Below are 16,205 nucleotides of genomic sequence, written 5' to 3' on the forward strand. Positions count from 1 at the left end.
GCCCCCTTCCTCATTTCCTGTTCCTTTGCATGTTTGTCACACTTAAGTGTTTCGGAACATCAAACCAATTTAAACAATAGTCAAGGACAACACAAGTAAACACAAAATGCAATTTGTAAATGAAGGTGTTTATTATTAAAGGTGAAAAAAAATCCAAACCATCATGGCCCTGTGTGAAAAAGTGATTGCCCCCTAAACCTAATAACTGGTTGGGCCACCCTTAGCAGCAACAACTGCAACCAAGCGTTTGCGATAACGTGCAATGAGGCTTTTACAGCGTCCTGGAGGAATTTTGGCCCACTCATCTTTGCAGAATTGTCCTAATTCAGTTACATTAGAGGGTTTTCGAGCATGAACGGCCTTTTTAAGGTCATACCACAACATCTCAATAGGATTCAGGTCAGGACTTTGGCTAGGCCACTCCAAAGTCTTCATTTTGTTTTTCTTCAGCCATTCGGTGGTGGACTTGCTGGTGTGTTTAGGATCATTGTCCTGCTGCAGAACCCAAGTTCGTTTCAGCTTGAGTACACGAACAGATGGTCGGACATTCTCCTTCAGGATCTCTTGGTAGACAGCAGAATTCATAGTTCCTTTTATCACGGCAAGTCTTCCAGGTCCTGAAGCAGCAAAACAGCCCCAGACCATCACACTACCACCACCATATTTTACTGTTGGTATAATGTTCTTTTTATGAAATGCAGTGTTCCTTCTACGCCAGATATACTTGGACACACACCTTTCAAAGAGTTCCACTTTTGTCTCATCGGTCCACAGAATGTTGTCCCAAAAGTCTTGGGGATCATCAAGATGTGTTGTGGAGAAATTGAGACGAGCTTTGATGTTCTTTTTGCTCAGCAGTGGTTTTCTCCTTGGAACTCTGCCATGCAGGCCATTTTTGCCCAGTCTTTTCCTGATGGTGGAGGCATGAACGCTGACCTTAACTGAGGCAAGTGAGGCCTGCAGTTCCTTGGACGTTGTTGTGGGGTCTTTTGTGACCTCTTGGATGAGTCGTCGCTGCGCTCTTGGGGTAATTTTGGGCGGCCGGCCACTCCTGGGAAGGTTCACCACTGTTCCATGTCTTCGCCATTTGTGGATAATGGCTCTCACTGTGGTTCGCTGGATTCCCAAAGCTTTGGAAATGGCTTTATAACCCTTTCCAGACTGATAGATCTCAATTACTTTCTTTCTCAATTGTTCCTGAATTTCTTTGGGTCTCGGCATGATGTGTAGCTTTTAAGGATCTTCTGGTGGACCTTACTGTGTCAAGCAGCTCCTATTTAAGTGATGCCTTGATTGTGAACAGGTGTGGCAATAATCAGGCCTGGGTGTGGCTAGAGAAATTGAACTCAGGTGTGGACAACCACAGTTATAGTATGTTTTAACAAGGGGGGCAATCACTTTTTCACACAGGGCCATGATGGTTTGGATTTTTTTTCACCTTTAATAATAAACACCTTCATTTACAAATTGCATTTTGTGTTTACTTGTGTTGTCCTTGACTATTGTTTAAATTGGTTTGATGTTCCGAAACACTTAAGTGTGACAAACATGCAAAGGAACAGGAAATGAGGAAGGGGGCAAACACTTTTTCACACCACTGTATACCAGTCCTTAAAATGACTTTGTGGACCTAGTAGCTAGTGATTTGCAGACTGTCCCTCAGTCCCTACACTGATAAAGGACTGCTGCAGAATAGGGCAGTAATCTGCAGCACAGCCCTGCACCAGCGCCCTATATATTGTACACCTATACCAGTCCTTAAAAGGACCTTTGTGGACCTAGTAGCTAGTGATTTGAAGACTGTCCCTCAGTCCCTACACTGATAAAAGACTGCTGCAGAATAGGGCAGCAGTCAGCAGCAGTGCACTGCAACCCTATATATTGTACACCTATACCAGTCCTTACAAGGACCTTAGTGGACCTAGTAGCTAGTGATTTGAAGACTGTCCCTCAGTCCCTACACTGATAAAAGGCTGCTGCAGAATAGGGCAGCAGTCAGCAGCAGTGCACCACAACCCTATATATTGTACACCTATACCAGTCCTTAAAAGGACCTTTGTGGACCTAGTAGCTAGTGATTTGCAGACTGTCCCTCAGTCCCTACACTGATAAAGGACTGCTGCAGAATAGGGCAGTAATCTGCAGCACAGCCCTGCACCAGCGCCCTATATATTGTACACCTATACCAGTTCTTAAAAGGACCTTTGTGGACCTAGTAGCTAGTGATTTGCAGACTGTCCCTCAGTCCCTACACTGATAAAAGACAGCTGCAGAATCGGGCAGTAGTCAAGTATAATATTCTTTCTATATTTGGAAGAAAGTATATTATACGTGTACAACCCTATATACTGTACACCTATACCAGTCCTTAAAAGGACCTTTGTGGACCTAATAGTAATAGCTAGTGATTAAACTGACTGTCCCTGCTGCACACAGCGTCCTGTCCCTACACTGACAAAAGACAGGCTGCTGCAATCACCAGCACAGCAGTGAAACTGAACCCTATATACTGTACTACACCTATACCAGTCCTTAAAGGGACTTTTTTGGACCTAATAGCTAGCGATTTGTGTCACTACACTCTCTCCCTGCTCCACACAGCGTCCTGTCCCTAAACTGACATAAGACAGAATGTAAAATGGCCACCAGATCAGGTCTATTTATAAGGTAGGGGGAATGTCCAATTAATTGTCCATGTGCTGAAATGTCTCAATTGGCTGTCCTGTACCCCATGATGGATGTGTCATCATGGGTCAAAGTTCTTTCACACTGTAAACACATATGTCCGCCGGGCGAACAGTGGCAATAGTCCGCCGATTGGGCGAATCGTGAACACGCGAACCGATCGCCGGGCGAACAGTTCGGCCATCCCTATTCACAAATTCTTTATTACTGCAAGTAAGAACGTTTTTTGGAGCATACTATTTGCGGCATTTTGATTGCAAACAACTAGATTAACTGATATATTGCTGAAATGTTGTCACATTGTCGGAGTTTACTACCGCTTTAATGCATAGAATGCATTAAGGTGAAAATCCTTGAGGCTGGGTTCACACTATTGAGAATTGGATGCAGGTTTCCACGCATCAAATTTGCATGTCAGGAGATTGATTGTGACCAGGTCTCCATGGAGCGGGTTCACGCATCTCCGGATCGGCTGTGGTGCGATTTGCATAGGAGTCCTGTGGGTCTTCTGGTCTGTTTCAGGTCCAAATTCAGCCAAAAATTTGGACTGAAATCAGACCTGAAACCATAAAGGTGGACGCACCAGACCCCTGCTGTGAGCTGCTCCGTGCTGTGATGTGAACCCAGCCTGATATAATCAGTTTAAGGTGAAGCGCTGCTTTAAGATGACCATAAACCATGCAATCTGATTGTACACTCTGCTTTAGAGCACCCATCAACTATGCAATGGCTTACCTGATTTAATACCAATGCAATGAATTGTTTAGGCTTGTCTTTATACTATGCAGTTTAACCACTTGCCGACCAGCCTCTGTCATTATACTGCAGCAGGTCGGCACAATCTTGAGAATCGCCGTTGGTGTATGTCGGCACCTTTAAGGGCGATAGCAGCCCCCCCCCATGCGCGTGGCCCGCGGTCTGATGATTGCAGACACGAAAGCCGGAACAGGAATGTGCGTGTGTGTGTGTGTAAACACACACTCACACACATCCCTGTTTTGGCAGAAGAGGAGAGACAGATCGTCTGTTCATAGTAATTAGGAATAGCAATCTGTCTCCTCCCCCAGTGAGTCCCATCCCCCCACAGTTAGAAACACTCATGAGGGAACACATTTAACCCTTTGATAGTGTTAACCCCTTCCCTGGCAGTGACATTTATACAGTAATCAGTGCATTTTTATAGAACTGATCGCTGCATAAATGTCAATGGTCCCAAAAAAGTGTCAAAAGTGTCCAATGTGTCTGCTGCAATCCCGCTAAAAATCGCTGATCGCCGCCATAACTAGTAAAAAAAAATAAGAGAATGCCATAAATCTATCCCCTATTTTGTAGACGCTATAACTTTTGCGCAAACCAATCAATATTCGCCTATTACGATTTTTTACCCCAAAAAATGTAAGAATATTCTTACATGAAAATATAAGAATATATACTGGCCTAAAAAAATTTTGGAGAAATATTTATTAAAGCAAAAAGTAAAAAATATTGTTTTTTTTTAATTGTTGCTCTTTTTTTATTTATTGCACAAAAAATAAAAACTGCAGAGATGATCAAATACCACCAAAATAAATCTTTATTTATGGGAAAAAAAGGACGTCAATTTTGTTGGGTATAACAGCACACGACCGTGAAATTGTCAGTTAAAGAGGGATTCCACCAAAAAAAAAAAATATTAAAAGCCAGCAGCTATAAATACTACAGCTGCTGACTTTTAATAAATGGACACTCACCTGTCCCGGGTTCCAGCGATGCCGGCAGCCGAGGCCGATCGATCGCTCGGCCCTCGGCTGCTGCCGCCACCATTCTAGGTGAGGGAATCAGGAAGTGAAGCGAATCGGCTTCACTTCCCGGTTCCCTACTGCGCATGCGCGAGTCGCGCAGCGCAATAGGAATTCTCTGAGCTGTCACTGGGACCTGTGTGTGTCCCAGCAGACAGCGGGGCAGGACAGGATATGACATAGACTCCCACGGGAGTCTATGCCTGGAAGTGGGTGTAAATACCTGTCTTTGACAGGTATCTCCACCCCCCTCCCCCCTGTAAGGTGCCAATTGTGACACCGGAGGGGGGGAGGGTTCCGATAAGCGGAGGTTCCACTTTAGGGTGGAACCCCGCTTTAAAGTGACGCAGCGCCGTACCACAAAAAATGGCCTGCTCATTAAAGCGGAGGTCCACCCTAAAGTGGACCTTCCGCTCATCGGAACCCTCCCCCCCTCCGGCGCCACAATTGGCACCTTTCAGGGAGGAGGGGGGTGCAGATACCTGTACAGTACAGGTATCTGCACCCACTTCCGGGATAGCTCTCTGCGGAAAGGGGCGTAGATTACGCCCCTTTCCGCAAGTGCCCGCCCCTTTCCGCAAGTGCCCGCCCCTTTCCCTTTGCCCCGCTGCCTGCTGGGAAACACACAGATCCCAGAGGCAGCAGGGACCGTCCTTATTGCGCAGCGCAACTCGCGCATGCGCAGTAGGGAACCGGGAAATGAAGCTGAAAGGCTCCATTTCCTGATTCCCATACCCAAGATGGCGGCGGTAGGACCCGAGAGACGATCTAGAGATCGGCTTTGGGTGCCGACATCGCGGGCGCGCTGGACAGGTAAGTGTCACTATTTAAAAAATCAGCAGCTGCAGAATTTGTAGCTGCTGGCTTTAAAAAAAAAAAAAAAAACGCGGAGTCCCGGCGGACTCCCGCTTTAAGGGGTTTAAAGAAACCCGAAGTTAAGTGGTTGGAGTTTCTGAACGTTTGGAGAATTTGACAGAACACCTATCTGTAAGTGGTTAAACAAGATAATGCAGTGACTGTTCGATCAGATTGTATAGCGTATGACCAGCTTTAAACACACAGCCGAGCATTATAGTACTCTTCTGCAGGGGAAAGTATATATATATATATATATATATATATATATATATATATATATATATATATATATATATATATATATATATATATATATATATATATATATTATTATTATTATACTATATAATGCATGTGTGACATGTGCGTAATAAATATATATATATATATATATATATATATATATATATATACACATATATATATATACATTTTTTATTCAGTAAATGTTGTCATGTTCTATCTTGTCTCCATCTGTGAAGCCATTTTGCCTGGGATTCATGCTTAAGCTCGTACTATCCGGTCTTCAGAAAAATGGCCGATTCCGTGCGTCTAGAGAGCTGAACCTGAGGACACAATAGTTAGGTGTCCAACAAAGCTGTGCTGTGATTGGCTGTCCTTCCGGCGACACCGGTTTGACAAGGGGGAATCAAAGATGGTGGCTCCTATGGCGCTCTCCGCGGTGGGTGAGTATCCTGGTGTGTCATGGTGATCTCGCCTGTTAATGAATGGAGACTGATGTGTGCTTCTTGTCCCAGAGGCCTCCCGCGGGAAGCGAGCCGCTCTCTCCATCGCTCTGGTGGCCGCTGTGGTAGGACTGCCTCTCTGGTGGAAGACGACCGAGACCTACCGAGCCACCCTGCCCTACTCAGACATCAGTCAGCTGGGATACCTGCAGGTATGATCCGGGAATGGAGACCCGAACTCAGCCTCTTTCATTGTTTATGATGGACATTCACACATCTGTCAGCATGTTATTAGAGGTGAGGAAGGCTGGAGGACTTGTTAGACCCCTTTCACACTGAGCCGCCTAGGGCATTTTAGCAGTGCTATTCAGTCGCTCATAAGCCCCCTGCTAGCAGCCGAAAAGGGGTTAAATCTGCCTGCAAAACGCTGCTGGTGGTATTGCAGTGGTGGAGGAGCAGTGAGTTCACCGCTCCAAAGAAGCTGCTGGCAGGGCTTTATCTGACTCCCTGCCAGCGCACCGCTCCAGTGTGAGCTGCTTTCACACTGGAGACCATGGAGCAGCTGTTTTAGACCCCTTTCGCACTGTGCCGCCCATAGCGTCCGCAGTAAAATGCCGCTATTTTTGGTGGCGTTTTACCATCAGATTTGCACCGCATTTCGGATAGCTAGCGGGGGCGCTTTTAATCCCTGCTAACGGCCGAGAAAGGGTTAAAACTGCCCGCAATACAATAGCGGCACTTTGCTGGCGGTATAGCCATGCTGCCCCATTGATTTCAATGGGGAGCAGCGGTATACTCACCGCTCCTTCACCGCTGGAAAGAAGCTGCTGGCAGGACTTTTCCTGATATCTTGACAGCGCATCGCTCAAGTGCGAAAGTCCTCGGCTTTCTCACTGGAGACAATGGAGCAGCTGTTTTAGGGCGTATTGCAGATGCTATTTTTAACGCTATAATGCCTGCAAAATGCCCTCAGTCACTGGGACAGGAGGAAAGGCTTTACCGGCGCTATTTACTAGCTAGCTTTTACCCCCACTAGCGGCAGAGAAATGTTTAAAAACCACTGCAAATTGTCTCTGCAGAGGTGCTTTGCCAGCAGTATAGCCACGCTGCCCCATTGATTTGAATGGGCAGGAGAGGTGCATACACCGCTCCAAAGATGCTGCTAGCAGGACTTTTTTTTACCGTCTTGCTAGCGCACCGCTCCAGTGTGAAAGCCCTCAGGGCTTTCACATTGAAGACACAGCAGCGGCTGTTTCAGGGCGCTTTGCAGGTGCTATTTTTAGCGATGTAGTGCCTGCAAAGCACCCCAGTGTGAAAGGGGTCTTAAGGTTGGAGGACTAGTAAAGTCACGGGTACATCATGACCCATGGAGGCCGTGCTTACTGCTACAGGGATGTACAGGACTGGCGTGCATCCTCATGCTGGCAATCCCATTGTTGTTTATTGGGACGCAGCAACTGCACAGTTGCTGCTCCCAATGTGACTGGGTGTGCGTGATCCCCCAACAAACCCGGGGTGTGCTCAGAGCGGTGCACCCACACCCATATCACATTCGGAGCAGCAGCTGTGCAGGGCCATAGACAAAAATGGGACTGGCGGTTTGAGGATGCACACAACTCCTGCGCTGATAAAACCTGGCCCCGCATGGATGTAATCGCCCAGTGTAAACGCCGCCTTAGGCAGGCCATACATGTTTCCAATCCTGCTGAACCGGCTGAGATTCGAACCTTGTATGGGCAGGCTGAATGTACCCAAGTTGATCAATCATCTTGGGTACAATCAGCATGCCGGGTTTTTACCTGTGAATATCGTTAGCGGCTGCTATAGCCATTAGCAATAATCGCTGTCTTCTCCCGGCGGGTACTGCTTCTACCACCAATGGCCCAGCAGGAAGCATTCCTGCATCAACATAGTCTGTGTTGATGGAGGGGAATCCAAGCAAATTTCTTTCCTGCAGGAAGAAATTTGCTCTGTGTATGGCGGGCCTAAGGCTCTCCATACACTTTACAATCTGTGCAATCTCTTTTAGATCTACCATCAATCATGTAGTGTAAGGGCCTGATAGATTAGTTAGGTCCTCCTAGTATATAATTCTTGTAAAACCTAGGTCTGGTTCATACCACAAAACGCACTCCAGATCTGTTTCTGATGCGTTTCAGAGTTTTTAACGTGTTTTTGACGCGTTCTGGTGCATGGTTTTTATTTTGGAGTTTCCGCATGATTTCCAGATGCGTTTTTTTTTATTCATTTATTTTTTCACTGTAAATGGGATGCAGTACGTTTTTTGATGCGTTTCAGTGCATTCTGGTGTGCTTTTGTTGCATTTTACCTAGAGCTGCACAATTAATGGTTAAAAAAAATCACAATCTGGATTCAACAACCCCCCCACGATCCCAATCGACCATTTCCACAATTCTATGTAAACAGTGCAGAGACAACATTTTCTGGCTTTTTTTTTTTTTTTTTTTTTTTTTTTTATCAACAAGAGATACTTTATCTTTTGGAGATTAACCTCCCTGGCGGTATGATTCAGTCCGGTTTTAGGTGCTGAAAGCGGTACAATTATTTTGCATGGGAATTTGGCGTTTTATATTGTAGTCCTGTAATTCTTGGGAATAACTCTCTTAAATCTGTTCAAACCCGAGTCTAGCAGACATCCTGGGTATGATAAAGTTTATAATATAATAAAGAATACTAAAAATTATTCAATAATGTAATCAAATCCAAAAACACTGAAAAAGGGACACTTTTTGGTTGCTATGGACAATCTCCAAATTCCAGGCAGAAAAAACAGTATTTATAATATAAAAGTGCATGCAGGGCACTGCACAGACCACTAGGGACAAAGGGGGTGTGTATTTTTTAATACAGCACTGTAATCTGTAAGATTACAGTGCTGTGTGTGTTTTGTGTATTTTTACTTTTTTGAATTTGCCGCCGTTCTCCGCTCCTGTGCGTCGTAACGTTGCAGGGAACGGAGCTCGGCAGCATTCGGCACTGTGAATCGAGTGGAGGACAGCTCGATCACACAGCGCGGGGGACATCGCTGGATCCAGGGGACAAGGTAAGTAAGTCTCCCTGTGTCCTCCCCTGCATCCAGCGAAGCGATCCCGAGTCTGGCTCGGGGTTACCGCTTCTATCAGCAAATTCCTAACCCGAGCCAGACTCGTGATTAGCGCTAGGGGGGTTAAGGAATGAACTTCAGTCTGTAAATGGGGTCAGTTTAACCACCTAAAGACTAAAGCTGCTTTCACACTGAAAACGGCAGCCGTTGGCGCTAAAGTGCTGTTGGCTTTAGCGCTGCTTTTTGACCACTAGCAGGGCACTTTTTACCCCAAAAAGGGTAAAAATCTGGTTTTGCGGCACTTGCAAATAGCTTTCAAAGTGCTGCCCATTTATTACTATATATATATATATATATATATATATATATACAGCCTGCCCCAAAGATGCTGCTTGCTTTTCAGAACGTTCCACAAGCAATCCACCCCAGTGTGAAAGGACGCACTGGAATGAATGGGTGGTGGTTTTCAGGCGCTCTGCAGAGCCTATTTCCAGAGCTAAAGCACTTGAAAACCACCCCAGTGAGAGAAGCTGGTCTAAGCCTTTTACTGACACTTGTTGCTTTCAAGTTAAAAATCTGTATATTTTGCTAGAATATTACTTAGAACCTCCAAACTATATATAATTTTTTTAGCATAGACCCTAGAGAATAAAATGGCGGTTGTTGCAATTTTTTATGTCGCACTGTATTTGCACAGCGGTCTATCAAATGCAATTTTTCTGGAAACACACGTTAAAGAATTAAAAAATTAAATAAAAAAAATACTAAAAAGTAAAGTTGGCCCAATTTTTTTGGATACTGTGAAAGATGTTACATCGCAAGAATTGAGAGAATCATGATCTTTATTCGAATGAAAAAAAAAATTGTGACTCATTTTATCTAGAATCGTGCAGCTCCAGTTTTACCACATTATGTAAAAAGAAAAAAGTAGAACATGCTGCATTTGTACCAGTCCAGTACAGGAAAAATGCAGCATGTTCTACTTTCTTTTTTTATTTTTTTCTGGAACTGTTAAGCCTGAGAACTGACTGCACTGGTGTGAACTATGCAATTGGAAACCATATAACCTACTTTTTTGATGCAGAAAAAAAATGCACTGGACTGCAAGTGGTGTGAACTGTCCCTAAAGGCGATTGTTCAATCAGATTGTTTAGATCAGCACTTTTCAACCGGGGTGCCTTGGCAAAATGCCTAAAGTTTTCCCTAAACTGACCAAAAAAACGCCATTTGGATACTTGCAAATAATAAAAACGAGATGCTCATAGATAAAAGCAATTGCCGGCAAAGAGAACAAGCATGATGTCATCAGTGCGTAGCACCGCTCTGACATGTTTCATCACACGTGATGTCTTCCTGGTGCTTTAACAAGCTGAAGTTAGAAGCTGATTGGCTACCATGCACAGCGGTACCAGATTCTGAGTGCTCCAGTTTTAGTAAATCCCCCACCTTCTGAGTGTACAGCGTGTGAGGATAAACCGTGTATTGGTAGCAGCTGTCAGTTTTCAGGTGACCTTTGATTTTGGACATACGTTTTAATGTCCTGTGGTGAGAACATTACTTCCTGTTTGTGTTCAGTTGGTCAGAAGGTTTCTTAATTTGAGTGATACACAGCTTGGCTGTTGCTTAAAGTGATACTAAAGTTTATTTATTTATTTTTCTTTAAAAATAAACATGTTATACTTACCTGCTCTATGCAGTGGTTTTTCACAGAGCAGCCCGGATCCTCCTCTTCACGGGTCCCTGTTCGGAAGCTCCTGGCCCCTCCCTCCTGTTGAGTGCCCCCACAGCAAGCAGCTCACTATGGGTGCACCTGAGCCAAGCTGCAGCTCTGTGTGTCTATTCAGATACGGAGCCGCATTTTGGCCCCCCTCCTGATTGCTCCTGCCGCTGTCAATCAAAGCCAGTTAGCCAATCAGGAGGGAGAGTCCTGGACGGCTGAGGCACTCATGCAACATCGCTGGATAGAGAGGGGGCTCAGGTAAGTATTGGGGCTGAGGGAGGGTGCTGCACACAGAAGGTTTTTTTTTTATCCTTATGCATAGAATGCATTAAGATAAAAAAAATCTTCTGCCTTTATAACCACTTTAAGGCCCAAGTCACAATGGCAAGTTGGTGCCAACCACAGGAATGCTAAAGATGGCATCATTAGGAGAGCAGACCACTTCCCTGCTTCTACATCATTACTCCCTCACTGGCTAGACCAGAGAGGTGTCACTCTACTGCCAGTCCCTCACTGGCAAGCAACCTTTTGCAGCACTTCAATCAGAGAGAGGGTAACACTGTAGAAGCAGGTGAGTGTTCTGTTTTAGCATTTCTGTTGCTGCCAGTGATGGGGTCACAAGTCTGATATGAGCATAACTTTTGGGCTTTTTTTTATGGAAACATATGCCCAGCGACTCCTCAGCATTGTCTGCTGGCTACAAGATATATTTTTGATTTTGTCTTTCTTTGCTGTATGATAATAGTCTCATTTTGTGCAGGCACTAGATTTTGTCTTTTTATTAAACGTGTATAGTAAAAAATGAAAATGAAGCATTATTTAATTTATCTGTCAGCTCCAGCTCACTGTGCCTGTTGAGGTGGTGTTTTCTAAAGGAACGCTGACTGCTGAGCAACAAAGAAGAATCCCAGCTTCAGATGCAGTAGAAAAGGAAATTGTAATAAATGGTGAGTGATTTGTCTTTGTCTTCTATAAGGGGTTGTTTTACTGCAAAACAAAATCTTTTTTGGTAACATTCAGTTAGATGCTGTGTTTTTCTGTGCGACTGTAGTAACATGAATTTTTTTTGGTTTGAGTTAATGAGTTTACACTTGGCACTTGCATGTACTGTAGCTTTGTTTTAATTAATAAGCCTAAATATTTGAAATGCATTTTGTGATGCCTTATTCTAAGTTATGCGCATGGAACATTTTTTATTTATTTATTTTTTTATTTAAAGCTACAATGTAAAAATTGTCAGCACAAAGCATAGATAGTTGAAAATCATAAAAGTATAAACTACAAGTTCCATTCATACCTGACGTTTCTGGAATGTACAACAAAGCGCACAGACACGTTTTGGAAATGTGCTTCAAGTGTGAGTCGTGCCTGATTAATTAATAGCACCCCAAGTGTGGGTAGCAGACACCCGTTTGGTGTGCAGCAATCGAGCCAAAAGATACTGTGAAAAAATGCACCGCGCTCCACTCCAATAAAGGTTGGGGCATTTGTCATGCGTCTCTTGAAAGGGCTGCCCTATGCAAAAAAAACTCCACTAGTGGGAATGCTGAGGTGTGTTTTTCTAACAACCTATTCATACTTGCTAAGTTGAACCAAAAAATAAAAATAAATTACAAGATCTTAAAACCTATACTGGTCTGGTCTCTTGTTAAATTCTAAAGGTGACCATACGCGATACCATCTTTAGCTCTACCATCAATTAGGTAGTGCAAAGGCCTGTATTGAATGCATCTGTTAAAGTGGTTGTAAATGCAGAAGGTTTTTATCTTGATGCATTCATTGCATTAAGCTAAAAAAAAAAAAACATCTGTGTGCTGCAGCAGCCCTCAGCCCCTCTAATACTTACCTGAGCCATCTCTATCCAGAGATGTGCACGAGTGCCTCGGCTGTATGGAACTCTTCCCCCTAATTGGCTGAGTCACAGCAGCGGTGCCATTGGCTCACACTGCTGTCAAAGTCAGCCAATTGGGAAAGAGGGGGCGGGGCCGAACTGTGGCTCTGTGTCTAAATGGGAACACAGAGGCGCGGCTCGGGTGCCCACATCGCAAGCTACCCTGCTGTGGGGCACTCGGTAGATGGGAGGGACCTGTTCTGTGCAAATGCACTGCACACAACAGGTAATTATAACATGTTTGATTTAAAGGAAAAATAAATAAATAATTAGACGTTGATATCACTTTAAGTTTGATCTATTACTACATATACACTGTAATTGTACAATCATAATGTATAATGTATGACCAGCTTTAAATGCAGAAGGAAATTTTAAAACGGAGCTAAAGTGTAAAAACATGCTAGTTAGTAGAGTGTGTTTGGTATAATCCTACTGTCTCTGCATGTGTGTGGATTAGGGGGTGCTACACACATTCGTATGTTCACTTTGGATACTGGAGGACTTTTGTACTGCTCTTCTGACAAAATATTCCTTTCCCTTTCTTCTAGCAATTTTTCTCAAAATGTCTTTCAGGACAGTACATGATAGAAAGTCGCTCCTCCTCCTCTTGCAGCAAACACACCCACAACAGACTTTAAATTGGAGGCCTCTCCCCCCCAATTCATCATTTATCTTGTTTTTCTCTAGTCGTCTGTCCAGGACAGCACTAGAGAGATAGGCTCCACCTCCAGAGGCAGGAAACACAAACCAGATCTTTAAAGGGCGGTCTCCGTCCCTTCCCCTTCAGTCTTTGTGTTTCCTCCACCGGAGGAGGAGGCTGGATCTGGAGCTCCCCTTCCCCTGACGGTGGGATAGCCCATAAGAGACGGGGAAGGTGTTCGGATTACCTGTTGGTAAACGGACGTTTTGAAGTCCTCCGGTCGGGTTGACTGCAGCTTCGAACCGGCGTTCTCCTTCTGAAGCCCGGGGAGGGCGTTCGTTTCCCCGCCTGACAATAGGTTTCTAAATTGGGCGCGAAGTCTGGCGGGGGGCGGGCACAGGCTTCGAGTTCCGGCCTGTGCATCACAGGAGGAGGATAGAGGATTTCCGGCAATCCACTACCGGTTCCGGGTCGCGCGGCGAGCGTGGACTTTCGGGACCTTGGCGGCTATTATAAAAAGCCGCAGCCACGAGGCGTTCGCGCTGCATCGCTTTATCGCCATTACGAAGGGAAGCCTCCAGACGGTTAAGCGCGTGCTTCAAGCGTTCGTGCTGCATTGCTTCATCGCCGTTACGAGGGGAAGCCTTCAGGCGTGTTCTGAACGAAATGGATGCAGTGGAGAGTGGCAGTGGAGCCGAACCAGCTCAGGTAGGCAAACACAGAGGTGTCTTGTACCTACAGGGCTGGGAGAGAGGGGGGGGGAGTAATGGACTAATCAATGCATAGGCATTTTGAAAGGGTCCAGGTGTGTTTTTTCCTCCCTCCCTCTCTCTCTCAAACAGGATCCGGATTAAAGAGTCTTGCGAATCCTGTTAGCAGTTGGTGGGGTGCACATAGGTGTTTGGTGAAGGCGTCCTATTTTTGCTAAAGGTTTCGCTGACGTTGGCTTGTTTGTTTTTTCCCTTCCTTCTTCTCTCCTTCTCTTGCCTTAGGCTCTGCCCAAAGAACCAGAGAGGTCAGGGGGGAAGAAGAGATGTCCTTCATGTATGGCTAAATTAAAAGAAGGATGGTCTAAGCCCCTTTGTAAATCATGCATAGACAAATTGGTCTATAAGGAAGCTACGGGAGCTTGTAAGGATTTGATTTCTGGAGTACAGAAAGAAATGGAATCCATCAAAGCAATGTTAGCGAACCTTGATACCCCAAAACCAGCCGCAGTTCCCTCTGCTTCCACCCCAGTTGTAGGTGACGAATCAGAGGAGGAGGAACTTGATTCTCTGGATGGCCTAAGTGAGGCGGCATCATCCAGAGATGTTCCTGTTCAAGGGTCAAGCTCTCCCAGATACAGGCTCTCACTCGAGGAGGTTGATGCCTTACTGGGGGTAATTTATGAGACGCTCGAAATCAGAGAGGAGCCAGTCTCCCTGTCCTTGCATGACCGGATGTATCAGACCCTTAAAACTGATTCAGTTAGGGTCTTTCCGGTTCATAGCACACTGGTAGACTCAATCAAAAAAGAGTGGGAGGAACCAGAGAAAAAGTTATTTTTTCCTAAAAGCATGAAGCGGAGATTCCCCTTCAGCGAGGACCCCTCTTGTGTTTGGAATAAGGTGCCCAAGGTAGACGCAGCTTTTTCCCAGTGTGCAAAGTCAACAGATCTCGCCTTTGAGGACATGGGTGTTCTAAAGGAACCCATGGATAAAAGGATGGAAGTACTGTTAAAGAGGTCATGGGAAGTAACCATGAATAACTTAAAACCTGCAATGGCCACGACAATAGTGGCTCGCAACTTAGAGGTCTGGCTGGAACAATTACAAGGCCACTTGGAAGGGGGGACCTCCAGAAAGGAAATTCTGGATTCCCTTCCTATGCTACATAAAGCAGCAGGCTATATAGCAGATGCCTCTGCGGAGTCTGTTAAATTGTCAGCCAGGACCGCTGCCCTCGTAAATTCATCACGTAGGGCACTTTGGCTGAAGTCTTGGTCGGGAGACTCAGCCTCAAAAGTGAGGTTATGTGGCATCCCCTTTGAGGGAGACCTTCTGTTCGGACAGGATCTTGAGAAAGTCCTGGACCGTACTGCAGACAAGAAAAAGGCTTTTCCTGTCAAACCTAAGAAGACTACAGGCAAACGCTTTTTTCGTCCTCAAAGGCAGGGACAGTCACCAGGACAGTCCTCTAAGGAGTCAACCTCTAAGAAACAGTGGATGGGAGGAAAACAGAAAAGCAATCTCTTTTCCTCTTCTAAAAAAACCACTAAATCCCAGTGACGCGGTTCCTGTGGGGGGGAGACTGGGGCAGTTCCTCCCACAGTGGGAATACGCTACTCCAAGTCCTTTTGTCCGGAGGATCATCAGGGAGGGTTACAAAATACAGTTCACACACGTCCCACCTGCAAGGATGTGTCTGACCAAACCTCCCAAAGACCCCCAGAAAGCGTCAGCTTTGCTGTCGCAAATTGGCGATTTAATAGATCAGAGGGTTCTAGTGCCAGTTCCGCCACAGGAAATAAATCAGGGTTTCTATTCACACGTGTTTGTAGTAAGGAAACCGTCAGGCAAATTCTGGTTGATCTTGAATCTGAAGTTACTGAACAAGTGGGTAACTTACAGGAAATTCCAGATGGAAACAATTTTTACAGTGAGATCAGTACTCCCTCCAAATTGTTTCATGGCCTCTCTCGATCTAAGGGACGCGTATCTTCACATCCCGATTCGAGAAGACTCTCAAAAGTATTTGAGGATAGCGATTCTTTGGGGAAGTCAGATTCGATACCTCCAATTCAGGGCTCTGCCTTTCGGTCTGTCTTCTTCCCCCAGGATTTTCACCAAGGTCCTGGCAGAAGCATTGGCTCCCCTAAGACTGAAAGGGATCGCTGTC

General features: G+C 45.2%; 1 protein-coding gene across 1 annotated transcript in view; it reads left to right on the forward strand.

Moving 5' to 3' along the window:
* The first annotated feature begins 5,940 nt into the window (after positions 1-5,940).
* Positions 5,941-16,205, forward strand: part of PIGS (phosphatidylinositol glycan anchor biosynthesis class S) — a 50,232-nt gene continuing 39,967 nt past the window's right edge. The window contains exons 1-3 of the mRNA XM_077480432.1: positions 5,941-6,007; positions 6,080-6,219; positions 11,627-11,738. Coding sequence (XP_077336558.1) covers positions 5,977-6,007; positions 6,080-6,219; positions 11,627-11,738 — 283 coding nt within the window. The 5' untranslated portion in view covers positions 5,941-5,976. The remainder of the gene's footprint in view (positions 6,008-6,079; positions 6,220-11,626; positions 11,739-16,205) is intronic.

The sequence above is a fragment of the Lithobates pipiens genome, unplaced genomic scaffold, assembly GCF_037356315.1.
Source record: "Lithobates pipiens isolate NorthernLeopardFrog02 unplaced genomic scaffold, aLitPip1_a1.2 Scaffold_16, whole genome shotgun sequence".
In the NCBI taxonomy this organism is placed as follows: domain Eukaryota; kingdom Metazoa; phylum Chordata; class Amphibia; order Anura; family Ranidae; genus Lithobates; species Lithobates pipiens.